We start from the raw sequence: 26,371 nt of genomic DNA, 5'->3' as shown, positions 1-26,371 counted from the left end.
AAATAGAAACAAAGAAAACAATACAAAGAATCATGAGACAAAGAGTTGGTTCTTTGAGAAAATCAACAAGATAGACAAACCTTTATCCAAACTAATCAAAAGGCAGAGAGAGAATATCCAAATTAACAAAATCAGAAATGAAAAGGGGGACATGACAACAGACACTGAGGAAATTCAGAGAATTATTATGTCATACTACAAAAACCTGTACTCCACAAAATCGAAAGAGTAAAAGAAATGGACCATTTTCTGAATGGATACCATATACCAAAATTAAATCAAGACCGGGTGAACAATTTAAATAGACCTATAAACTGCAAGGAAATAGAAGCTGTCATCAAAAACCTCCCAACCAAAAAAAGCGCAGGGCCAGATGGTTTTAGTGCAGAATTCTACCAGAACTTCCAAGAAGAACTAATACCTATACTTCTCAAATTATTTCACAAAATAGAAACAGAAGGGATATAGCCAAACTCTTTTTATAAGGCTGCAGATACCCTGATACTAAAACCACATAAAGACTCAACCAAGAAAAAGAATTACAGACCAATTTCACTCATGAACATTAATGCAAAAATACTCAATAAAACACTGGTAAACTGAATCCAAGAACACACCAGAAAAATTATCCACCATAATCAAGTAGGCTTCATCCCAGAGATGCAGGAATGGTTCAACATATGAAAATCTATCAATGTAATCCACCATATAAATAAGCTGAAAGAAAAAAACATATGATCATCTCATTAGATGCTGAAAAAGCATTTGGCAAAATCCAACACCCCTTCATGATAAAGGTCTTGGAGAGAGCAGGGATACAAAGAACATATCTAAACATAATAAAAGCAATATATAGCAAGCCGAAGCCAACATCAAGTTAAATAGAGAAATACTCAAAGCCATTCCACTAAAATCAGGAACAAGAAAAGGCTGTCCACTCTCTCCATATCTCTTCAACACAGTTCTTGAAGTTCTGACTATAGCAATAAGACAACAAAGGCAGATCGAAAGAAGAAGTCAAACTCTCACTATTTGCAGATTATATGATAGTATATATATATATGTGACCCCAAAAACTCTACCAGAGAACTCCTACAAGTGATAAACACCATCAGTAATGTGCAGGATACAAAATCAACTAAAAAATCAGGAGTCCTCCTATATACAAATGATAAGCTGAGAAAGAAATCAGAGAGACATCGCCTTGCACAATAACCACAAATATCATAAAGTATCACACACATTCTCTTTCTGTCTCTCTCTGTGTTTCTCTGTCTCTCTCTCTGTCTCTCTCTCTCTCTCTCTCTCTCTCTCTCTCTCTCTCTCTCTCTCTCTCTCTCTCTCTCTCTCTCTCTCTCTCCACGGATGAAGAAAAACATGCCAGTGGTGTAGTGCCAGATGACAGAAGCAGGCAGCAAAGCCACGGGGCCATTTATTTTATACTGGAAAAATGCATATGTGCAAATGCACACACACAGAAAGAAGAGCAAGCCTGGAACACACAGTTCAAACAAATAACCCAAGGAAGAAACAACATTTCAGAGGGTAATACCGGGCCTTTTCATTTCTGTTCTGTTTTCCTTCAAAGTGTTAAACAGACAGACACTACTTCTAAAACTAAAATCTTTACAGGGTGTGTGTGGTGTAAGAAATAATTCAAATAAAAACTATTAAAATAAATAACAGAACAGCTGTGGGGTACTTCGCAGCTGTACTCCCACTACTCCACTACTCCCTGGAACACTGTGTCTGGTCAGGAATGACCTTAAAACCCAGGACTGCTCAGTGTGATAAAACTGAACTTAAAACAGCTGCAACACTCCCCCCGCCAAGAAGAGACGAATTAAGAGGGACTTCTGGCTACACTTTTAAACTTTCATGACAAAATGCCCTTCCTTCAGCCACCTCCACCCCAAAGCATGTGTCATGAACATCATTGTTTCTTCAAGAAGTTAGAAAGGGGTCTTATTCAACAGTTCTTGGGCTCTCTGGGCATATTGTACACACATCTTCCTATCAGCCACCAGGACAGGCATAAACAAGCTAGGGTGGTCCACCATCGGCCTTCCTCAGGTCTGTTCTGGCTTGAAAAGGAAAAGCCCAAGCAGGAAGTGTAACTGTAATAAAGAGGCTCGTCTAGCATGTGTCACGTCTAGATTCAATCTCTGGGATCCTGACAGAAACCGAAATGTTCTCTGTCTCGGGTGCCTTCAGCCCTGGCTGAGATGGGATGCCATTAACTTAGCACAGTGGTTCTCAAACCTCCTCACGCTGCGACCTTTATACAGTTCCTTATATTGTGGCGACCCCAACTGTAAAACTATTTCCGCTGCTCATTATGACTGTAATTTTGCTACTGTTATGAATTGTAATGTAAATATTTATGTTGTCTGATCGTCTGAGGTGACTCTTGTGGTAGAGTCACTCAACCCTCCTCCAAAGGGTCATGACCCACAGGCTAAGAGACACTGTCCTAATGACTTTAATACGTTTGAATTTAGATTAGTGCTCAACTGAATGAAAACCATTAATTTGAGAAGACAGCATAACAAAGAAAACAATAAAGGTCTAGGCTGGAAGTTTTGCCTGTGTGTTTACATGAGAACTCTGCAGCACTAACTACTGCAAACAGTAAATAGCACTAAATAGCACGCATTCTCTTGCTCCTACTGTCATAGTGAATGTTCATGAAAAGCACACAGCACAGGAGACACTTGACAAACTCTAGAGACCTTTGCCCTTGCATTTAAAAAGATTACATTCAAAAGGGAATTTTAATTTGTTGCTAATCATTTCTTCATAAGTAGAACCTCATGTACATTCAAGCAGTAAGACATAGTCGTGCAGAATCAGTGGTTGTGGAAGGACCTTTAAACCCAGCACTCACCTGGGAGACAGAGGCAGGAGGATCTCTGAGTTCGAGGCCATCCTGGTCTACAGAGTGAGTCCCAGGACAGGTCTACACAGAGAAAGCTTGTCTTAGGAGAGGGGCGGGGGGAAAACAAAACAAAAAGTAAGACTTCATACACTACCTGAAACAATTAATGAAATTCTTAAGAGTAAGAATTAAGGGCCAGGCATGGTGGCCTACCACAGAGGTAGGCAGATTTGTATTATTTCCAGGCCAGCCTGGTCCACAAAGTGAGTTCCAGGTCAGCCAGAGCTGTTAGCCAGAGAAACTATGTTTGGGGTTTGGGGATAAGGAAGAATTAACTTCTTGTTTTTACCTGAAGACTGCTGAAATCCACTTTCATAATTTCAAAGCACTCTGTCAGAGGCAAATACCCTCCAGGGATCCGACTCATCTTCTCAGTTGTATATGGTTCAACTGCGTCTCCAGTTTCTGCAGAAGAGGAGGCTGGGCTCTGAAATTTCACACTTGCTGGCAAATGGACACCAGCAATGTCCTTAGTGCCCACCCTAGTAAGAGTTTAAGAAAAGGCGAGGTAAAAGATGTGTTTTTTTAATTATCAATATCATTATCTAGTAGTTGAGAAAATATAAAAAATTAAATAAGACCTCATAACCACAGATTCACATAAAGAAAAATATGATAAAGTCTATAGTAAAATGAACAACTTTGTAGTATAAAAAGATGGTTCAGTGTTAAACACACTTGCTATTCTTGCAGATGTCCTGAGTTCAGTTTGACTCTCACACACACCACCTGCAACCCCAGCTCCAGGGAATCAACACGCTCTTATGTCCTCTTATGTCCTCCACAAACACCACATATACAAGCAGAATTCACACAAATATACAAGCATAAATAAAAATTAGAAAATTAAAAAGGATAATATTTAGAACATATATTCAACAAACGATCATATTCAAATTTACTTTTGAATTCTGGCAAGTTAATAGAAAACAAACAAAAATGAACAAAAACTTAGATACCTCACCAAAGAGAATAACCAAATAAAATAAGACCATCAGGGATCATCAAAGCAATGAAATGAAAACCACAGTGCACACTATACAACCTACAACAGGAATGGTCAATAGCAAGGGATGCTAAGGATACTGTCTCACACGACTGTATTTATTGGTACTCTTTAATGAATTAATTTAACAAGCAGAAGCACTTAAATTTATACACAAACATACACACACACTTTGTTTGCATGCCATTCCTAGTTCCCCCTTCTTCCTCTCTTTCTGCTCCCTCCACCTTCCCCCACCTCATTCCCCATCCATTCCTCAGAGAGGGTAAGGCCTCCCCTGGGAAGTCAACTAAGTCTGTCTCATCACCTCATTGAGGCAGGACCAAGACATCCACCACCCCTACCACCCCTGTGCCTAGGCTGAGCAAGGTATCTCTCCATAGAGAATGGCTCCACAAAGTAGGTTCATGCATTAGGGTTAGATCCTGGTACCACTGCCAGTGGTACACATACTACCCAAATCACACCATTTTCACCTGCATTCGGGGGACCTAGTTCAGTCCTATGCACGTTCCCCAATTGTCAGCCCAGAGTCAGTGATATCCCACTAGCTCCCATCAGCTGATTCTGTGGGTCTCCCCCATCATAGTCTTGACCCTTTGTTCATATTTTCACGCCTCCTGTCTTTGACTGTATTCCGGGAGCTCAGGCCAGTAGTTAGCTATAGATTTCTGCATCTGCTACCAACTGTTTCTGGATGAGGGGTCTAGCTTCTCTGGGTTGTGGACTCCTCTGGGTTGGTTATCCTTTGCTTTATGCTTGATATCAACTTAAGAGTGAGGACATACTATATTTGTCTTTCTGAGTCTGGGTTACCTCACTCAGGATGATTTTTTTTTTTAGTTCCGTCCATTTGCCTGCTGAAGCACAATTAATAAAAATCCAGAGACAGAAACTGGGGTTCAACTGGAAGGTCAGAAAAGCAAAACACCCAGCCACTGGCTCTTACCTCTACCTCAGTTCAAAATGGCGACCTGCCTCCAGGAAACCTCAGATGAGGCTGTGACTGAGGTTGTCTCCTCCTGTGTTATAATCCTCTCTAGTTCTGGGATTAAACTACCACCTGGTTTCTATGGCAAGCTAGTGTGGCTGCTGGGACTAAAGGTGTGCATCACTGCTGCCTGGTCTGTAGGACTGGCCAGCGTGGCTGCTTTACTTTTCTGACCTTCAAGCAATCTTATTCATTAATAAACAAATGAATTGCTACTACAGCCTGCAAATTTCAAGATGTCTTTTTTTAAACCACTGAATAGTACACCATTGTGTAAATGTATCACATTTTCTTTATCCATTCTTCAGCTGAGGGGCATCTAGGTTACTTCCAGGTTTTGGCTGTTACAGATAATGCTGCTGTGAACATAGTTGAGCAAATGTATTGTGCTGTGAGTGTGCTTCCTTTAGGCATATGCCCAAAAATGGTATTGCTGGGTGTGATTCCTAATTTCCTAAGAAAACGACAGGCTGATTTCCACAGCAGCTGTACAAGTTTGCATTCCCACCAGCAATGGAGGAGCATTTCCCTTACTCCACATCCCCTCCAACATAAACAGTTATCAGCGTTTTTTTATCTTAGCAATTCTGACATACGGTATAAGATGGTTTCTCAGAGTTGTTTTGCTTTGCATTTCTCTGATGGCTAAAGATGCTGAGCATTTCCTTAAGTGTCTTCTGGCCATTTAAGATTCTTCTGTTGAGAATTCACTCTTTAGATATGTACCTTATTTTTTAATTAGATTATTCAGTATTTTGATGTCTATTTTCTTGAATTCTTTATATATTTGGGAGATCAGCTCTCTGTCCAATATGGAGTTGGTGAGGATCTTTTCCCATTCTGTAGGCTGCCATTTAGTGTTGTTGACCATATCCTTTGCTTTACAGAAGATTCTCAGGTTCAGGAGGTCCCATTTCTTTATTGTTGCTCTCAGTTTCTGTGCTACTGGGGTTTTATTTAGTAAGTGGTCTTCTGTGTCATGCTTTCAAGGGTATTTCCCACTTTTTCTTCTGTAAGGTTCAGTGTGGTTGGATTTATGTAGAGGTCTTTGATCCATTTAGACGTGAGTTTTATGTGTAGCAATAGATATGGATCTATTTGCAATCTTCTACATGTTGATATTCAGTTATACCAGCATAATTTGATGAAGATAATTTCTTTTTTAGCTTCTTTGTCAAAAATCAGTTGTTCATAGGAGTGTGAGTTAATATCAGAGTCTTCAATTCAACTCCATGTCTGTTTTTATGTCAATATCAAAATGTTTTCATTACTGTAGCTCTGTAACAGAGCTTGATGTCAGAGACGGTGAAGTTCCTTTATCATATAGGATTGTTTTTGTTTTGGCTATCCTGGTATTATTATTATTATTTTTTTTTTTTTTGCTTTTCCATATGAAATTTGTAGTGAGGGGTTGCCTGCTTTTCGTCCCACCTGGATCCCACACAGCTAGCTTATGCCCCGAAATAATAACATACAAACTGTATTTTTTTAAACACTGCCTGGCCCATTAGTTTCAGCCTCTTACTCACATCTTGACTAACTCACATCTAATAATCTGTGTAACACCACATGGTGGTATCTTACTGGGAAAGATTCAGCATGTCTGACCTGGTGGCTGGCTTCATGGCGACTGTCCCAGAGAGGAGAGACATGGCGATTGCCCAAGGCATCTACCTCACTTCCTTCTTCCTGTTCTGTCTACTTCACCCACCTAAGGGCTGGCCTATTAAATGGGCCAAGGCAGTTTCTTTATTAACGAATGAAATCAACACAAACCGAAGACTCTCCCACATCAGAAATTTAGTATTGCTCTTTTGAGGTCTGTGAGGAATTGTGCTGGGAATTTGGTGGCTATTGCACTGAATCTGTAGATTGTTTTTGGTAGGATTGCCAATTTTACTATTTTAATCCTACCTATCCGGGAACACTGATCTTTCTATTTTCTGATATCTTCTTCAACTTCTTTCTTCAAAGATTTAAAGTTCTTATAATGCAGGTCTTTCACTTGCTTGGTTAGAATTACCCCAAGATATTTTATGTTGTTTGTGGCTATTTTGAAGGTATGTGTAATGATATTTTATTTGTATTTTAATTTAAAAAGTTTGCCTGAAGAACAGAATGTAAAACAGCTACACTGGTCAGCCATCCAGGCCAGGCAGTGGTTAAAGAGAGTTTCCCCACATTAAGGAATGGGAAAAACCATTAAAAAGGAGGGATTTGGATCTCTGTATGATGATTGTTAGACAGTTTGAAAACAGAACGATGAAATGAGAGAATATGTAATTTAAATGTCCTACTTGCTTGTTCTTTATACAACCAAACACCACTACCTGCAGAAAGTAACCGCAAGAATTCTCAAAGGAAAGAAATCTGGCAGATGGATGTGTTCCATTTTGTAGAATTTGGAAAGCTAAAATATGTACATCACACCACTAATAACTATTAATGAAGTTACCAAGAAAAACAATACTAAAATTTATCCTCACATTGGAAATCCTTACTTGAACTTCAATTAAAATCAATCTGAACTTACTATTTTTCTACACAAACTTCTCACCCAGCGAGACAACAGTAAGCTGTAGGAAAAGTTCACTTAGAAAAAGCTAGCTTCAATTCTAGAGTTCTACTAATTAAACATGATAAGCAGGCACGAAGCTTGGAAGTAGTGTTTTTCTTTTTGGCGGGGGGGGGGGGGGAGTAAAGAGATGGGGAAGCTTTCTGACACAGGGTTTCTCTGGATAGTCCTGGCTGTCCTGGAACTTGCTCTGTAGACCAGACTGGCCTCAAAATCAGAGATCTGCCTGCCTCTGTCCATCCTCATCCCCAGTGCTGGAAATAAAGGTGTGCTCCACCACTGCCCAACTTAGAGTCTTCTCCCACTTACCTATGATGTCTTCGTATCTCTGAACACTCTACTGCCATCCCAAATATAACAACACTTGCTGGTATGACTCTCCCATACTGTCCACAATTTCCATTTGCTCCTTTGGTCTGAAAATATAATAAAAGTCACATCATTACATGTACAAGTAAGTTTGTGTCTATATACAGGTTAAAGAATTTTTCCTTTAAAAAGTATTTTTACTGTTTCATGTGTTTAGAATACAAGTACAAAAAAGAGAGGTATAAAGCTATATCACTTTAGGATATAATAATTTAAAAAAAAAATGAGCCAAGGGCTGGAGAGATGGCTCAGCAATTAAGAGAACTGACTGCTCTTTCAGAGGTCCTGAGTTTAATTCCCAGCAACCACATGGTGGCTCACAACCACCTATAATGAGATCTGGTGCCCTCTTCTGGCCTACAGGCAGGATACTGTATAAATAAATAAATAAATAAATAAATAAATAAATCTTTAAAAAAAATGAGCCAGGTGGTGGTGGCTTTAATCCCAGTACTCAGGGGGCACAGGTAGGCAGAACTCTGCAAGTTCAAGGCCAGTCTGATATACAGATAGAGTTCCAGGACAGCCAGGGCTACACAGAAAAATTCTGACTTTAAAACAATAATGGAGGAAGTGGAGAGATGACTGAGGTTGAGAGCAGTGGCTACTCTAGCAAGGACCCAGGTTTAATTCCCAGTAACCACAAGCAGCTAACAGCCATCTCTAGCTCCAGCCCCACAGGGTCAATGCGTTCTAACCTCCACAAACACTGCACACATGACAGGCGCACATACACATTCAACAGGCACACACACTTGACAGGCACACATAACAAACACTCAGACAAAATGAAAGTAAATACATATTTAAAAACAGAAAGAAGATAAAAGTAGGCTCAAAATACAGCTCAACAGTAGAGAGCACAGGCCATGTGTGAGGCACCAAATTCAACTCTTAGCAACAAAAAAGAAAAATATCAAAGTCATCATTTTTTTTGAAAAATAAACTGCTGTTGCATGTTAAATACATATCTTCTCTACACAGTGGACTTTACTGAAGTCTCTTCCTATATTCAGTATACACGGTAAATGGCACGTGGGCTGCAGCAGGAGTTCAGAGCTCTGTCTAGAGACTGAACTCACTGAGGACCTTAAAACATTACTGAACTAGCATTACTATTTTCTCTTTTAGAGATGTTCCAAACTCCCAAACACCGACACTGTGCAGGCCAAAGGACTCCCTCTCCTACAACTACACTCAAACAAGGTCACTCATTCGCCTACCTTCCCATCGCATTCTTCTCTGTAAACCTTCCTGGTACACAAAGTGCACACCGTGTGTACACCACTATAGAATGCTTCTCCTTGTGTTTCTCTCCAGGTATACAGACATACTCTGATATATTTCTGTACATCCTCAGGACTCAATACACCTTTTGAAATAGTGAATTCTTAATCAAACTTGAGTGTTTTTACATGGGTTACCTTTGGTTGCAGAAGCAAATGCTCCCATGCATGAATTAAACTCGCCACAATTCTTTCTCCAAACACACCTGCATCAACAGTTTCTGTTACAACTAGGGACACTCTATAGAACGATGTTTTAAAGATACGTGTGAGTAAAATGTCATGCTATTTATTTAAAGCTGTCAGAGCTGAGACAAGAGAAAAAGGCAAATACATTACAGAAAATCCTGTGTAAAGTTTCCTAATGCATTGCATTTTAGCACCTTCCCCTGAACTCTGCGGTACTGCTTGGGTTCCTCTCTTCATCAGTTCCTCTTCTTTGCTCTGGGCATAAAAGGGCTACCTTCTCAGACGTTCATTCACTGCCTAAGTCCTGAAGAGTAAGGGGTGCTGAAATCTTTCCTGGTCCCTTCATTGACATCAAACATTTAGCACCTAACTCTAACACTCCATACAAATGTTCTTCTACCAGCCTGGAATGGTGCCTTATGTCTGTTGTCCCTGAACTTGGATTGTGGAAGACAAGAAGATCACACAGAAGTTAAAGGTAACCTTTGACTATGTTGTGGGTTTGAAATCAGCCCAGGCTACATGAAACCCTGCATTAAAAAAGCAAAAATAAATCAGGGAGGTTCTCTACATCACATCCACAGGTTCTCTACCATCAGGGAGGGAGTACGTCCATAGGTTCTCCACCATCAGGGAGGGACTACATCCACAAGTTCTCCTCCATCAGGGAGGGACTACATCCATAGGTTCTCCTCCATCAGGGAGGGACTACATCCATAGGTTCTCCTCCATCAGGGAGGGACTACATCTACAGGTTCTCCACCATCAGGGAGGGACTACATCCACAGATTCTCTACCATCAGGGAGGGACTACATCCACAGGCTCTCCACCATCAGAGAGGGACTACATCCACAGGTTCTCCACCATCAGAGAGGGACTACATCCACAGGTTCTCCACCATCAGGGAGGGACTACATCCACAGGTTCTCCACCATCAAGGAGGGAATACTTCCACAGGTTCTCCTCCATCAATGACCCTTCTTAAAATGAAATTTTATTTTGTTTTTGTTTTTATGAGACAGGATTTGTCTGTGTAGCCCTGGTTGTCCTGGATCTCAAGCTGTAGACCAGGCTGGCTTCAAACACAAAAATCCTCCTGCCTCTCTGCCTCCTGAGTGCTGGGAATAAAGGCGTGTGCCACCACTTCCCAACCATGTCTGTTTTGTGTGTGAATCAGTTCTCTCCTTTTACCCTATGGGATTGAGGGATTGAACTCAGGTCATCAGGCTTAGCAACAAGCGTCCTTACCCAGTGAGCCACCTTGCCAGTCCAGTTATACTTCTTGCAGGGCAAACAACACCTGATGCTGATAAGAACCTTCCCCTCCAAAACTTCCCTTCCCTGGGCCTGACCGCGCCTGTCTCACCGCTCACTCCTCCAGTCCCCACAACAACCCACTCCAGAGTTATGCGCTCTTACTCATTCTTTCATTCTTTCTAGAAAACCCAAGGACACTCAGAACTATTTCACCTTCTCTGAATTCCTTTAGCTTTCACTGTGAGCATCACTCACTTCTGTAGTCTAAAGACATCCACAAATTCCATCAGTGCTCCTTATGCCCCTCTCTAGATTTATAGGTATCTTAACAGCAGGGATGACTTGGGTATCCTCCACAGTACCTAGACCCAATTAGACCTACAGACAGGAAACATTCAATATTTATGACTGCATACACTTAGAATACAAAAAAATTTCTCAAATCGTCGAGTCCTGCAACTTAGTTCAGAAATCTGCTTATTGTCAAAGTGAACAAATAAGAGTCTGAGTTCAGATCTCTATTTCATTTGCTTCAAAAGCAGTCTGTGAGGAAAATACAAATTAAAGCAACCGTAGCTTCAAGTCACCCCAGATCTTATGTGGAAGCCCTAATCCTATATTTAGAGACAGAGCCCTTAGGAGGCGATTAAGGTTAAAGTCACCAACATGAGGTTCTAATTCAACAGGACTGGTGTCCTACTGAAAGAGCAAACACTAGCAATAAGTCACACACACAGCAAAGGTCACATGAGGATACAGAGCACGTAGCCCACTGCAGCCCGGAGGAACTCTGCCTGAAAACTTTTGTGTCTGCTGTTTAAAACTGTGACCTTAGGCTCCTAAGACAACTTAGGACGTTTTGTTTTTTATAAAGTGAGTACACACCTGCACTAACAATCTGATAAACATCTTCACGAACAAAGACTACTGGAAAGTTTAAGTACCATGCACACTTATTAAAACTGAAAGATGACTTAAAAATAGGAGTTCAAATAACAATAGAGTATAATAAATTCTTCATATGTAGACTACATTTACATAAGGCAGAAGAGAGACAGCATAGGCAGAGTTACAAGACAAGTGTCACATTAAGAAAAGGGAAAGTTCTTTGAAAGGGTGGGCCAGATGATTTTGAAATCCCTGCAAGTTCTGATCTTCATTGTTCTCCTGACCACCCTGAGATGCAGAATACTCAAGGCTGCTAAGACTGTTCTTACAGCATCTGAGAGATGCAAGGCAAAACACACTGCCAACTGGCACTTCTAACCTTCCATTGTCAACAAGGATAGTAATGAGAACATGATGTCTGCTCAGGGTAGAATGTTCACACTTTATACACAAACACAGGAAGTCTATCCACTTTTATGAACAAAAAAACATGAGCTTACGTGATGTATTAAAGATGGTTTTTGCTCAGTTCCTCACTATCAATTTTCCTTGAGTTCTTAGGTACTCTTTAAAAAGCATGTTATCATAAAATCCTGTATCTTATTAAACTGGCTAGTAACCGTGCCGTCACAGAATGAGAATGTTTTCATTTACGCAAAAAGCTGGAAACGTATCTTCATGGTTTGGGTGAGTTATAAACACACCTTTCAGGAATGTGTTTTGGAATTTCTATGTCAAGTGACTTCATGTGGAGGAGCTTAATTCCAGCTTCCATCTTGTTTGCAGTCACGACATCACAGGCAAGCTCATACATGGTCTTGGATAACTCGCAGGCATACACTGAGTGTGCACTGGCTCTTTTAGCAAACATGCTGCAAAAGAAGAAAAATCCATTGTATCTTTTCCCAATTTCAATAAAATTATAACTCTTCAAACATGGGATCCTTCCATTCTTCAATATAACTATTATTTGCTCTGCTTTTAAAAGATTAGGGCTAGCAAGATGGCTCAACAGGTAAAACCACTTGCCATTCAAGTCTGACAACCCAAGTTCAATCTCTGAAACCTACAGTGGAAGGAGAAAGCTGACTCCTGAGAGTTAACTTCTGACTTCCACATGCAGACTGTGGTGCACAGGCTTGCACGTGCATGTGTACACACAAAACATGTAGACATACACAGTAATAATAATATAATTAAACCAGGCAGTGATGGAGCGCATCTTTTTTAAAAGAGATTTATTTATTACATATATAATATTCTGTCTGCACATATACCTATAGGCACAAGATCTCATTATAGATAGTTGTAAGTCATGATGTGATTGCTAGGAATTAAAAACTCTGGAAGAACAGCCAGTGCTCTTGACCTCTGACTATCTCTCCAGTCGCTGGCGGAGCACATCTTCAATTCCAGCACTCAAGAGGCAGAGGCAGGTAGATCTCTGTGAGTTCAAGGCCAGCCTTGAGTTCTAGAACAACCAGAGGTACACAGAGAAACTGTCTCGAACAACCAATATATATTTCTATTATATATATAATAAATTATATTTAATATATATTAGATATGTGTATTTTATATATAATTTAATTAAAAATTTATTAGCTAAGATAAGGCCAAGTATGGTAGTGCATGCCTTTAATCCCTACACTTAGGAAGTTGAAGCAGGTGGATCCCTGTGGGCTCCAGGCCAGCCTACTCTACACAGCAAGTTCCAGGGCAGCCAAAGATACATAGTGAGACACAAAAAGACTTTTAGTCCGGCGGTGGTGGTGCAAGCCTTTAATCCCAGCACTTGGGAGGTAGAGGCAGGTGGATCTCTGTGAGCTCAAGAAGAGCTAATTCCAGGACAGCTAAGACTGTTACACAGGGAAGCACTGTCTCAAACCCCCCCCCCCCAAAAAAAAAGACTTTTAAAAAATTAAGATAAAAAGAATTGGGTATGTTGGAGCACATCTTTAATTTCAGCACTTGGGAGGTAGAAGCAGGTGGATCTGTGTGAGTTCAAGACCAGTCTAGTCTACAGAGAGAGTTTTAGGACAGCCAGGGCTGCACAGAGAAACCCTGTCTCAAAAAAAATGAAAAGAAAATAGTAATAGTAACAACAACAACAACAACAATAATAATAAATAACAGAACGAATGAACTAGAATACCTTTTAAAAACAATCCAGTAAATAATGACATCCACACAGTTTTTTGTTTTGTTTTGCTTTTTGTTTTTTTCAGACAGGGTTTATCTATATGGCATTAGCTGTCCCGCAACTCACTCTGTAGACCAGGCTAGCCTCAAAGTCACAGAGCTCCTCCTGCCTCTGCCTCCCAAGTGTGGGATTAAAGGCCCAGCTTAGCATCCACACAATTAAGACACGACTGACAAGAAGCTCGCTTAATGGGCTTTCTAGAATCCACCAGAATGTTAACATAAAAATACTCTAAAATTCATTATACAGAAATTCAACAACCCCAAGTTTTCCTTAGTTTTCTTGAATTTTTGATAGTAAAAATTACAGTGCTAATAGTTGCATCAAGCCAGGCATTGGTGGCATATGCCTTTAATCCCAGCACTCAGGAAGCAGAGGTGGATCTCTGTGAGTTCAAGGCCAGCCTGGTCTACAAAGTGAGTTCCAGAACAGCTAGAACTGTTACACAGAGAAACCCTGCCTCAAAAAAAAAAAAAAAAAAAAGAAAAGAAAAGAACAGCTGCATGAATATTCTAACAATATTTTGAAAAACAACTGCTATTCTTTTTTGTTTTTGTTTTTGTTTTTCGAGACAGGGTTTCCCTGTAGTTTCTAGAGCCTGTCCTGGAACTAGCTCTTGTAGACCAGGCTGGCCTCAGAGATCCGCCTGCCTCTGCCTCCCGAGTGGTGTGGGATTAAAGGCATGCGCCACCACCGCCTGGCTTTTTTTTTTTATATACCAATGTTACAATTTTGATAGCTAACAAAACTGTTTATTATGTAACTATAATAATAAAACAATAATTATAACAAACCTCAGTATTCCAGTTCCTGCGCCAATATCTAAAACCCTCTTGGACCCCAAGCTCACTGCCTTCTGGATTGCTGGATCTTGTTCCTCTTGGTGTCATTGAGCATGATGAAGTGCCAGCGCTCCACCAGCCAGTTTGCAACTCGATAGAAGTTCTCCTTTGCATCACTGAAATCAGGGTTGAGCTTCACTGCTTTATGAAAATACCCAGCTGCCTCATCTCGAAAGCCCATTCTAGAGGGGGAAAAATGACAGACTACTTCAACTCTATGCGATTAGTTACAGTGCCTGTGTTCATGCACTGACCAAGCCTGAGAACCCTTCATCACTACCCCATACCCCAGAGCAGTCTCCTGGGCAAATTTCTCCTTCTGTGGGGATGGCACTCTCCTGACTCCTGAATTTCCACCTATGCATCTCAGAGATTCTGGGGGTGGGGGTGGGGGTGTCAAAGGCATTAATGTGTACTGAATATGAGCATATAAAAATTTTTTAAAAGGGGGGGAAACACTACCAAGTCATCTGAACGCTGCTTCTCAAACTGTGGTGAAAAACTCCGACACTGTTTAAAATAGTTACTCATGGGCTGACTGCACTGCCCACGACCAGTATGTGTCTCACAGGATATCGGAATTCAGTAGCATCCAAAACCGGTCTATACTTTGTTCACCCCATGAGCTCCTTGAGCAGAGATGTCCACTACTATCAGATTCTACACACGGCTGTCACAAATCAGTGATTTACAGAGCACACACTCAACAGAGCAGAACAAGTAGAGTCCTCACTTGTTTCTTCACCAGCACCTTTATTCGCCATCCGTCCATTCTAAAGAAACTCAATCATCGCTATTCATCCCAGGCATGGACAGATGAGACCAACTAACAAAAGGGCAATACTATGTTAAATTATAGGCATTCATGCTTTAGTCTAAAATTGAAATATTTAAGGTCAGTACATGTTCCTTCTTTCTTACCCTGAAGATAAAAGTCTCTTTATATTTTCTGGAACTGCATAGCACACGTCACAATAGAAAACATATGACATTAATGTGAGCAAGCCTCGCCATGCTGAACCAAAATGTGTAACAAAGGAAGACTACTGCTCAATTAATTTGTCAGAAAAGAATGTATACACTCCCTTCTCCAGAGCCCTAGCCCTGCACAGTCCTGAGTCGAGGAAGGGCCCCTTGGGAGTAGAAGACAAAACTACTAGGTTGATTATTGTGCTACTTTGAATGTAGGGAGTGGCACAATTAGGTGTGGCTTTGTTGGAGTATGCCTTGTTGGAGGAAGTGTGTCACTGTAGAGGCGGGCTTAAGGTCTTAAGCTATGCCCAGTGTCTCAGTTCACTTCCTCTTGCCTACTTATCAAGACATAGGACTCTCCGCTCCAGCAACACCATGTCTGCCTGCACACTGCCATGTCCCAGTATGATGATGACAGACTAATCTTTGAAACTGGACGCCACCATCCCAATGGAATGTTCTCCTTTAAAAGTTGTCGTGGTCATGGTGGCTCTTCACGGCAATAGAAACCCTAACTAAAATCATTATCAACAGCCAATAGAATCTAGATATATTTAAGAGAAATTCTGTGCGCACTATGATGCTTTTTAGTTCATTACTAATAACATCAATGATGCGAGAGGATGCATGGTAGAGAAATGCACGAGAATAAACTAGAAGGAATATATAAAATGAGATTTATTTAGTAAACTCTTAAATTTGAAACTGCCACTTGTCAATTTGGCAGAACCATGTTCTTTCCCCCATTTCTTTAAACTTTCAAATGCAGAGGCAATGCTAACCTTTTATTGTAGTCCTGTAATTTCTCAGGAATGGGTACGGCTTGTACTAGTGTGTACAGGGTTTATATGGCAGGCCTGACTGGTGAGCTCTGAAAAGCCTACTTACAAGGCTGACCTTTGGCATGTAAGTACTGAGGTTGATGAAGGCTTTCACTGTCTGAACTGATGACGAGTGATTCAATGTGCCTCGAGGTTTACATAAGTTACCTCCCTATGCATGGGGCACAGCATCCAACAGTGTGGCACCAGCAGCAATGATGGCAGCTTATCCTTGACTCTACCCAGTGGAGTCTCATCAACAGAATGCTCCCAATTTTATACTTCCCCATCAGGCTTTCTTTGGCACCCCAAAAGAAAAAATTCTAGCAAGTTCTAAAGACTTTCTGGCAAGGCATCCTGTGAACCACAGCAGTGCCTTTTCAAACAAAGACAGGCTCTGAGTTCAGTAAAGAAACTTCTTCCTTCAATACTTCCTCAGTCTCCATGGGTCAAACCCTTAAACAATAAACTATAAAACTGCAATGGCCAGCAAGATGATTAAGCAGATAAGGGTTCTTCCCACTAAGCCTGAAAACCTTAGTTCAATCCCCAAACCAACATGGTAGAGGGAGAGAACCAACTCCCAAAAGTTGTCCTCTGATATCCACAGGCACACTACAGCACACTACCCACACACGTGTACAAATGCACACATATACCCAGATGTGCACACATAAAATAAATCTAATTTTAAATTGCCAGATTACATACCATATTTACTATTCTTGTATTCTCTTGAGTTCTCCTTATTACTAACTAATCACTCATTCTTTTGATCCTGCTATAGTTAATTATTTACATTAAACTTTCTCTATTTAAATCACCCTATCTATAGGCATGGTAGTGCATACATGTAGTCTCAGGCTAAAACATCTCATAAATCCACAAATTCCAGCCCAGACTCAGCTGGCGGTAAGACTCCATCTCAAAACTAAACAAAGTTAATGCATAACTTATACTTGCTTTGGACTGATAAAGAATAATCTTCAACAAGTAATAGTGAAGTTACCACAAACCTAAAGAGATGCTCTCCCATACTATTGCAAATCACTTCATCATCAGGAAAGAGTTCCAAGGCCTGCTCATAGCAACCAAGTAAGTCCTGTACTCGACTGAGTGCATCAAGCTCTTCAGCCCACTTGAAAAGTGTATACTGAAAAGTTTCCTTTACAAACGAGAAAAAAAGACAAATTAGTAAACAAGAATAAAGAACACACAACTCTAACTGAAGATTCCAGCAAATGGAATAACTGAAATGAATGATGACCTGAAATCACTAATTTTCAGTAAGTACTGCTTACCAAATGTGGTGGTTCAAATAAGAATGGTCCCATAGGGGGCTGGAGAGATGGCTCAGAGGTTAAGAGCATTGCCTGCTCTTCCAAAGGTCCTGAGTTCGATTCCCAGCAACCACATGGTGGCTCACAACCATCTGTAATGGGGTCTGGTGCCCTCTTCTGCCGTGCAGGCATACACACAGACAGAATATTGTATACATAATAAATAAATAAATAAATAAATAAATAAATAAATAAATAAATAAATATTTTAAAAAAAAAGAATGGTCCCATAGGCTCATATATTTGAATGCTAAGTCACCAAGGAGTGGTACTTGTTTGAGAAGGATAAGGAGGTGTGGCCTTGTTGGAGGAAATGTCACTGCAGGTGGGCTTTAAAGTTTCAAAAGTCCAAGCCAAGTCTAGTGTCTGTCTCTCCCACAGCCCCTTCCTTCCCTCCCTTCCTGCAGATCAGGATGCAGCTCTAAGTTATTGTTCCAGTGCCATGCACACTTCCTGCCATGCTCCCACAGTGATAATAATGGACGAAACCTCTGAAACTGAAGTCAGCCCCAATTAAATGCTTTCTTTTCTAAGAGCAGCATTGGACATGGAGATTCTTCATAGCAATACAGCAGTGACTAAGACACCAAATAAGCACATGTAAGAAAAATACTATGTAGAATCAGACAGTATGATCTTCCTGTAAACATCTGTTCTTAGCTGCCTCTCTCCTGCCTCTGCTTTCTGCAGGTAGCTATGCATCACGAGTGTCCTTGTTCATCCTTATTCATCCCTCATATACAACCACATATGTGCTAATGATGCAGCATGTACACGACTACTTAGGCCCTTGTTTTTCAGCCCTCAGACTCTGGCTATCTCCACCCATCATGCATAGGTCTCCAGTCATCTCATCAACCAACGTGCAAAGAACTAGAATGAAAACTCAAAGATGCAGTGAATGTTGCTTCTATCGTAATAGAAATTTAACAATCTTTAAAAAGTTCAACATGTCCTCAATTGTCACACCACCTTTCCTTCACAGGATACAAAAGGATACAAAGGTATTATTCCGTCTCAAACCACAAATCACTACTTACTGCTACCCTGTTGTATAAGGTTCCTCCATGATTAAAACATTCCATCCTTTAGGAAAGGTCCTTAAAACAAAAGGTAAACAACTCAAGATAGCTTCAGGAAGTCCCTGAAACTGAGCAGATTCACTACGCCTCTACCTCCCATGCACTCTCACAATAGTGCTGAGAGTCACTTAGACAAGCCAAGCTGCCAGGAAGACTTTTGAGATCAGACCAGCTAGCCTGGAACAAGCAGAAACCAGCCAGGCTTCCAGGAGGTTTAGACCAGGGCCAGCTGGAAAGGATGCTTTCCAGTCTGTTGTGCTGCCAGCAGGCTGTGCAGAGTGGTTCAGTTTCCAGCTTTGTGAGCTGTCGTCCATGCTGGGGTGGGCTTTGATGATACACCTGTCTTTAAGCTATTTCTGTCCCTGTAAGTAACCCCAATAAAACTCAATGGTTCACTAAGTTAGTCTTTCGTGGTATCTAATTGGTCTATGAGGTTCTTCTTTTTATGAGTTGCTTTCATTGGTCAAACAAAGAAACTGCCTTGGCCTATTGATAGGGCAGAAACTTAGGTAGGTGGGAGAGACAGAACTGGATGCTGGGAGAAAAAAAGGCAGGCAGGGAGAGCTGCCATGAAGTCGCCAGAGTCAGACATGCTGAATCTTTCCTGGTAAACCACAACCTCGTGGTTCTACACAGATTATTAGAAATGGGTTGAATCAAGATGTAAGAATTAGCCAAGAAGGGGCTAGATATAATGGGCCAGGCAGTGTTTAAATGAATATGGTTTCTGTGTAATTATTTCAGGGGTTAAGCTAGCAGGGCGGGACAGAACAAAGGGGCCCATGCTCCTCATACAACATCTAACTTTGGTCTGTCAGGGAATTCCTATCTGGGTGAGTAGATATGTATGCTTTGCTCCTCCAAGTTTGGTCACAACACATCTTACTCTATTATCCTTAAACCTGCTGCTTTCTGACAAGCTCTACTGCTCCATCCTACCCTGGCCGTCAATCACTTGGTAAAGGCAGCGACTGCCTTCTCACTACCCACCCAGCTCCAGTCTCATCTTCCTGCAGCTGTTTTCCAAGAGACTGCTCTATGGAGAAAAGGCAGGCTCTGATATCCCACACACAAACTTTACACAGAAGAGTTAATATCGGAATTATCAGTTTACTAGAAAAGCAAAGATAACGAAGGAGATCCTATTATATGGTAGATACTCTGGATGTCTAGATATTATATAAGTGGATCAAGAGTTCTATGGATTAGTAGATTGCTCAGTGGTTGAGTACTCTTTCCTAGGATGCTTAAGGCCCTGGGTTTGGTCCTTGGTAACAACAAAAATAAGTAAATGAACAAAACAGTTAATGGGCTGGAGAGATGGTTCAGTAGAGGAAGAGGCAGACAGATCTCTCAGTTCAAGGCCACCCTGGTCTACAAAGCAAGTTCCAGGACAGCTAAAGAGACACCGAAAAACTTTGTCTCAGATGGGGAGGATAAAAAGAGTACTTGTTGCTCTTTCAGAAGACCCAGGTTAAGTACCCCAGACAGCAGCTCACAACTGGCTATAACTCCAGCTCCAAGGAATCCAATGCTCTCTTCTGGTCTCCTCCATGAAGGAACTCTAGCCAGTCCAATCGCAGCAAGCATGGGTCTGGTCTGGCAAGTCTTACCCTTCTCCCTCATTCCCTGTCTTGCTAAAAACCATTAGCTTACCATTTCTTTTTTTTAAGATGTATTTATTTATTTATTATGTATACAACATTCTGCCTCAATGTATGCCCGCATGCCAGAGGAGGGCGCCAGATCTCAGTACAGATGGTTGTGAGCCACCATGTGGGGGCTGGGAATTGAACTCAGGACCTCTGGAAGAGCAGCCAGTGCTCTTAACCTCTGAGCCATCTCTCCAGCCCCTAGCTTACCATTTCTAAAGCTAACCACCAAGGTCTATTCCCTTATTTGGCCACTTCCTCCTCCTGAGGATGACTACCAAGGGCCAGCTATCAAAGTATTGAAGTCCAGCAATCAAAAGCCCCCTTTGGCTCATCTGATTAACATTCCCATGTAAAACTAAATACCTTATCCTAACACAGGGTCTCCCCCTTTACCTTTATAAACCACCAATTGCCTATGTGCCAGGTCTGTCTCCCTTGGAACAAATACCCCTTGTCCATCGCCCTTGTTCCCTTCCCTTCCCCTTTCTCCCTGTCTTCTATCTCCCATCCAGTATCCCTCTGAGGCAAATAAAAGTCCTTTGTGCTGAGAACTTGGTCTTGTGGGATCCTGAGCCAGAACTGCACACATGTGGTACATATCCACACATACAGGCAAATACTCACGCATATTAAATTTAAAAGTTTTAAAAAACAAATGGTTTAATGTGACCAAAGTGTGGGTATAGGTAGTAGAGAGGTTTCAGAAAAGCAAACTTCTGTAAATGAGGCTTTTGCAAAAAGAAAAAAGAAAGAAAGAAAAAAAGAACTTTGTTTCACATAAAACCAAGCCAGTTACTAAGCTACTGAATGCTGGCCATCACCAGCTTGTCTGTTTTTAATAAAAAGTTAGTACAGGGTCGCATACAACCCTACCTCAAACCCATTATGTAGCTGAAGATAATCTGGAACTTCTGATCCTCCTGCGTCCACCCCAAGTGCTGGGATCACAATGTGTGCTGCAGTATTAGCTTTAGATCTGGTGCACGTTAGGACAAATCCACCAACTGAGCTAGGTCTCCAGTCATACAGTCAAATTTCACATAGTTTTTCTGTGCTAGCAGTGGAACCCAGAGCATCACACTTGGGCCATTCTATGGCAAGCTGTTATATAGGCCTATTCCCCAAGTCAAACAACTGCCATCTTGGAAGGAAGTTTGTCTGTGCCCACTTGCCAAAGTCATACCAGATGGACTTGTTTAACTCTCTCCCAGAAGGGCAGGCTGGCTCATGAGACCCTCACCTGAGTATCCTGCTGTTCATACAACCTCATGAGACCCTCACCTGAGTATCCTGCTGTTCATACCACCTGTTGTGTGCAACGCTGTCCTGACCGCATGGCCTCAAGTAGAATCTAGGGCTGTGGTTTGACAATGCTCAAACTTTAATTAATGTTGTATTGATGCTGTGACCCTTTAATACAGTTCTTCATGTTAGGATGACCCCAATCATAAAATTATTTTTGTTGCTACTTCATGACTGTAATTTTGCTCTTTTATGAATCATAATGTAAATATCTGATATGCAAGATGTGTGGCCCAAAGGAGCCACAACCCACAGGTTAAGAACATCTGGTCTACAGTATATAACCAGGGAAGACAGTGGGAGGTGGCGGGGAGAGAGAAGCCGTGCAGCCCTGAGAAAGCTATCATTCCTGCGGGTCAGGGCTTTCCAGTGCAGCCTTCTGTAGGGGAGCACCCACACTGCAGTAAGTAATCCCTCCGCTGTGCTCTGTAAGCAAGCCAGTGAATTCACTGCTTCCCCGGAGACCTCAGTTTGTTGTTGGGATAAGAATTCTACCAACACAAGCACTCTACCATGTTCTACACTCACACCAACTATTTATCTTGTCCATTCACAGAAGCAGCAGCTAGAGCTGAGCCAAGAGAAATCGTGTTGATGAGACTGCTTTCTACACGAGGGAGCAAACTACCCAGAATACTACGTAAGAGATCCTGAAATTTCTGTGAATTACAAGCGCCTAATGTTACTGCCATCTAGTGGACAAAGGACAGACCACACTGCTAAACAAGAAGGAAGACAATCGCCTGCAAAATGTCAACAGTGTCAGATTGAGAAATTCCGGGATGAACAAAGCAAGAAGGTCCACGGCTTAAACTGAATGTGGAATTCAACTGCTTTGTGAAACTGAGATTCTAACACATGAAAGTGTACAGTAGTTCAGCAGGGTAACGGCTGCACATGAGACGCACCATCAAATAAAGAGTCCCTTGCACAATTTATCCAAACTCTGGACGAACAGTATTCCTTGTACATATGATAATTTCTTTGTACACATGATAATACAAAGCCTTCAAGGCAGGGCTAATTAAATTACATACTGGAGGAGAGAAAGGACTATCTAGTGGCATTGGCATTTAAAGGACATTTGGATTTGTTGTTGTTGTTGTTTTCGAGACAGGGTTTCTCTGTGGGATAGTTCTGACTGTCCTGGAACTCATTCTAGACCAGGCTGATCTCGAACTCACAAAGATCCATCTAAATCTGCCTCCCGAGTGCTGGGGTTAAAGGCGTGCGCCACCATTGCCCTGCGGGCCTTTGGAATCTTAAGAGAGGTAGAAATTTTCGAACAGATGTAAGACAACTTTTGACTTTTGTTACTAAAACCTGGCTGTACTGAGATGGGCTGCAGGAGAGCCCGGGAGGGAATCGACTTCCATGGTAGTTAGAAGCTTGAGGTGTCTCAGTCTCTGAGTCATCACTGTCTCTCTCCTCTCTCTCTCTCTGTCTCTCTCTCTCTCTCTCTCTCTCTCTGTCTCTCTCTCTCTCTCTCTCTCTCTCTCTCTCTCTCTCTCTCTCTCTCTCTCTCTCTCTCTCTCACACACACACACACAAACACACACACACACACATCACCCTAGGGTAGCAGGAAGGCCTCACCTTCACGTCGTCTTTGAGCTCCGGCGCCAGGCTGAGCACTAGGAGGTAATGAGCATAGGCAGTGCCGAAGTCCCGGGCGCCCAGGCAGTGCTCAGCGCTCTGCAAGGACCGCGCCACCAGCCGATCCCGGCCGGCCGCACCTGCGCCACCCCCCCGCCGGGGTCTGGGTCGCGAGTTCGGCATGGCTCAGGCTCCCCTCCGAAGCCCTCGAGGAAGGCGCTCTCCTCCGGGAAAAGAGACTCTCGACGCCTCACTTCCCTGGCACCCAAGGCAGCAACAGAAGGCGCAGAAGGAAACCGCGCTCACCGCTACACAGAGCGAAACCCCGCCTTCTCCGCATCGGGCAGCCTCGCGCGACCAGAGGCGACGCGCGGTGATGACGCCACCCGGGCGCGCCCTCCCGGGTAAGCCCCGCCCCGCCCTGCCCCGCCCTGCCCCGCCCCCAGCGCCTGGGAGCTCCTGAGCGTGGTCCCTTGCACTAGGTGTGAGCTTGTCGGTCCTCTCTCCCTCCTCCTGGGGTGCAGCCATTGGGAATGCCGAACCCTGCTTTTCAACTTGACAGGCATGTGCGATGCTTAGGCCCTGTGGAGCATAGCGCGCGAGTCTCACTATTGCAAAACGAAATAAATCACCTTAAATTTGGTCATGGTGTACTCTCTTAGCGTCAGATATTTTTTAAAAACAAAACAAAACCACGTGAGTTAAAACTTTGGGTTACACTCGATAAAGAAAGAAAAAGCAGTCTCCGAGAACTGCGTCAAGGTCACACAAGTCCGTGGAATGGTACAGCTGAATCCGAATTTCCTGGTGACCTATTACATTGACACAGAAGACTTGTGTCACATGTGGCCTCTTAGAAAGAAGTCCGAAAGTTTTTAAAGATCTACAGGAATTATATAGTTAGCTAATTTTGTTGCCATTTTCAAGAGATTAGTAGTGTATAGAGTGGCTAATAAGAAGTGGAACATAAAGAATTTTGGACATTAAACAAAAAATTCTCTGGTTCTCCTTAAGTCAACCTTTGTGTGCCTTTTTGCTTTCTCTTGTGACTTATTCTCTGACCCACCCTTGTAAGCACATACCTATGTACATCCTAATGTAAGGACATAAAAACTTTTAAAACTTTGCAGCATCAAGAGTTAGCTGGAAACAGGAAAGTTTGCAAAAGTGCATACCAGCTGTCCCTTGAAGCTAGCCCCCTGTGACACCCAGCTTTGTGGTCTAGACAGAAGCAGACTTAATGGCTGGGGGTGGGGGGTGGGGGTGGGGTGGAGGCGGGGCATGCACAGAGCATTACAAGCCTCTTAAAGGAGGAAGGGGGTGTACTGAAGTGGTCCATACCCTGCGTTTAGCAAGACCAACTCTCTTGACCCTAAGTGAACCTGGCTCACGGTTTTTACCTATATATGTCAAACCCAAATGAGAAATGGGAGCTCTCCTCACTGTGCTGCGTCGTGAGTGGTGGCTTTGAGCTCCCAGCTAGCTGGAAAGAATAAACCTTGCTTTTGCATTCTAGACTTGACTGGATTCTGGTGTTGTCTCTCTGGGGGTCTCAATTTGGGCACAACACTGATAAATTTATTCAAAGACAGGAACCATTCTCAATCAATCTAATAGGTACAAAGTAACAACTTTAATAATTCTACCTTTGAGGGAAAGTGTTTCTCCTGCTCTTTAGTTTTGTTTGTGTACTGTCCTAGCTATTTGTATCTTCCTTATTTGCTGCTTTCTGTACTAAGCAATGTAGGATATAACTGTACAGTATTTCTCTAAGAAGATGGAAACACAGCTGGGCCGTGGTTGCACATGCCTTTAATCCCAGCACTTGGGAGGCAGAGGTGGGTGGATCTCTGTGAGTTCAAGGCCAGCCTGGTCTACATCTATAAGAGCTAGCTCTGGGACAGGCTCCAAAGCCACAGAGAAACCCTGTCTTGAGAAACCAAAAGAAGAAGAAGAAGAAGAAGAAGAAGAAGAAGAAGAAGAAGAAGAAGAAGAAGAAGAAGAAGAAGAAGAAGAAGAGGAGGAGGAGGAGGAGGAGGAGGAGGAGAAGGAGGAGGAGGTGGAGGTGGAGGAGGAAGAGTAAACACAAAGGAAGGCCTCTACACCAATGGGACTGAGTAGAATATAAAGACTAGCAGACGTGGGGGAAGGATCTTATTCTAGTTCTTGCTTTTTCCCTTCTTGTTTATCTATTAGCCCTTCCTTAAGACATTCAAAAAGACCGAATGAACCTTTCTTCCTGGAGTAAGTCAAAGGTTGATCTAATTATACAATGAAATAATCTGTAAAAGCATTTTACTTATACATGCAAATTAATGTAATTCATTGTTACCATTATCTAGAAACATTTACAAATTATCTGAACTTTCAAAAAAGTTATTACACCTCTAATATCTGTAAACATTTAACCACATAAGCATGTTATAAAGTCAGAGGAGATAGATTACAGTTGAGTAGGAAGAGATACCCTAGTCCTTCTTTCCAGAGGCTTACCTTGGAGATATGCTGCTTATTGTTCATTTTCAACTTTACAGAACCTAGAATCACCTGGGAGACTGGCCTCTGGTCATATCTGTGGGTGATTATCTTGACTGCTTTAACTGCGGTAAGACTTACCTACTGTGGGTAACACCACTGACAGGCTGAAATCCGGGACTGTGTGAGTGGAGAAAGGAAAATGAGCCACAGTGTGTATTCATCACTCCCTGCTTCCTGAGTGTGACAATGATGTGACCAGCCACTGCTCACTACTGCTGCCCTGGCTTCTCAGCAATCTTCCCACCCCCCACTTTAAATTCCTTTTGTCAGAGTCTTTTAACACTGTGAGAGCCAAGGTCACATTTTAAGTTTTAATTACTACGTCTAAGTAATCCAGGAAACAAAACTGCCTCAGATCTGCAAGCCCCTTTGCTCAAAGACAGATATTTCCTGAAATGCTGGAGCTACCTTTTATGGGAGATAACAAGCTTTTCATTCCCCTAAACAAGTTTGTTTGACCCATCTGCACTGGGTGCACTTGATCACATGTGGACAGGAAGTTCACTGTTTGGAGGAACAA

The 26,371-nt window shown here is 42.1% G+C and overlaps 1 protein-coding gene across 6 annotated transcripts in view; it reads right to left on the bottom strand.

Annotated features, from left to right (window-relative positions):
• LOC119802263 (protein arginine N-methyltransferase 9-like) overlaps positions 1 to 23,662 on the bottom strand; it is a 35,391-nt gene extending 11,729 nt beyond the window's left edge. For 4 of the 6 annotated variants that reach the window (XM_038313229.1, XM_038313227.1, XM_038313230.1 and 1 more), the window contains exons 1-3: positions 23,314 to 23,662; positions 7,820 to 7,926; positions 3,228 to 3,420 (exon numbers count right to left, since the gene is read on the bottom strand). In XM_038313229.1, the coding sequence (XP_038169157.1) occupies positions 3,228 to 3,420; positions 7,820 to 7,926; positions 23,314 to 23,496 (483 nt within the window). In that variant the 5' untranslated portion in view covers positions 23,497 to 23,662. Of the gene's footprint in view, positions 1 to 3,078; positions 3,421 to 7,819; positions 7,927 to 12,204; positions 12,373 to 14,497; positions 14,574 to 23,313 lie in introns of those variants that run through there. The other 2 variants (XR_005283366.1, XR_005283365.1) reach the window with 2 other exon arrangements.
• Between the last annotated feature and the right edge of the window lie 2,709 nt (positions 23,663 to 26,371).

This window comes from Arvicola amphibius, chromosome 15 (genome assembly GCF_903992535.2).
Source record: "Arvicola amphibius chromosome 15, mArvAmp1.2, whole genome shotgun sequence".
Lineage (NCBI taxonomy): Eukaryota > Metazoa > Chordata > Mammalia > Rodentia > Cricetidae > Arvicola > Arvicola amphibius.
This window is presented reverse-complemented; position numbering and strand designations above follow the sequence as displayed.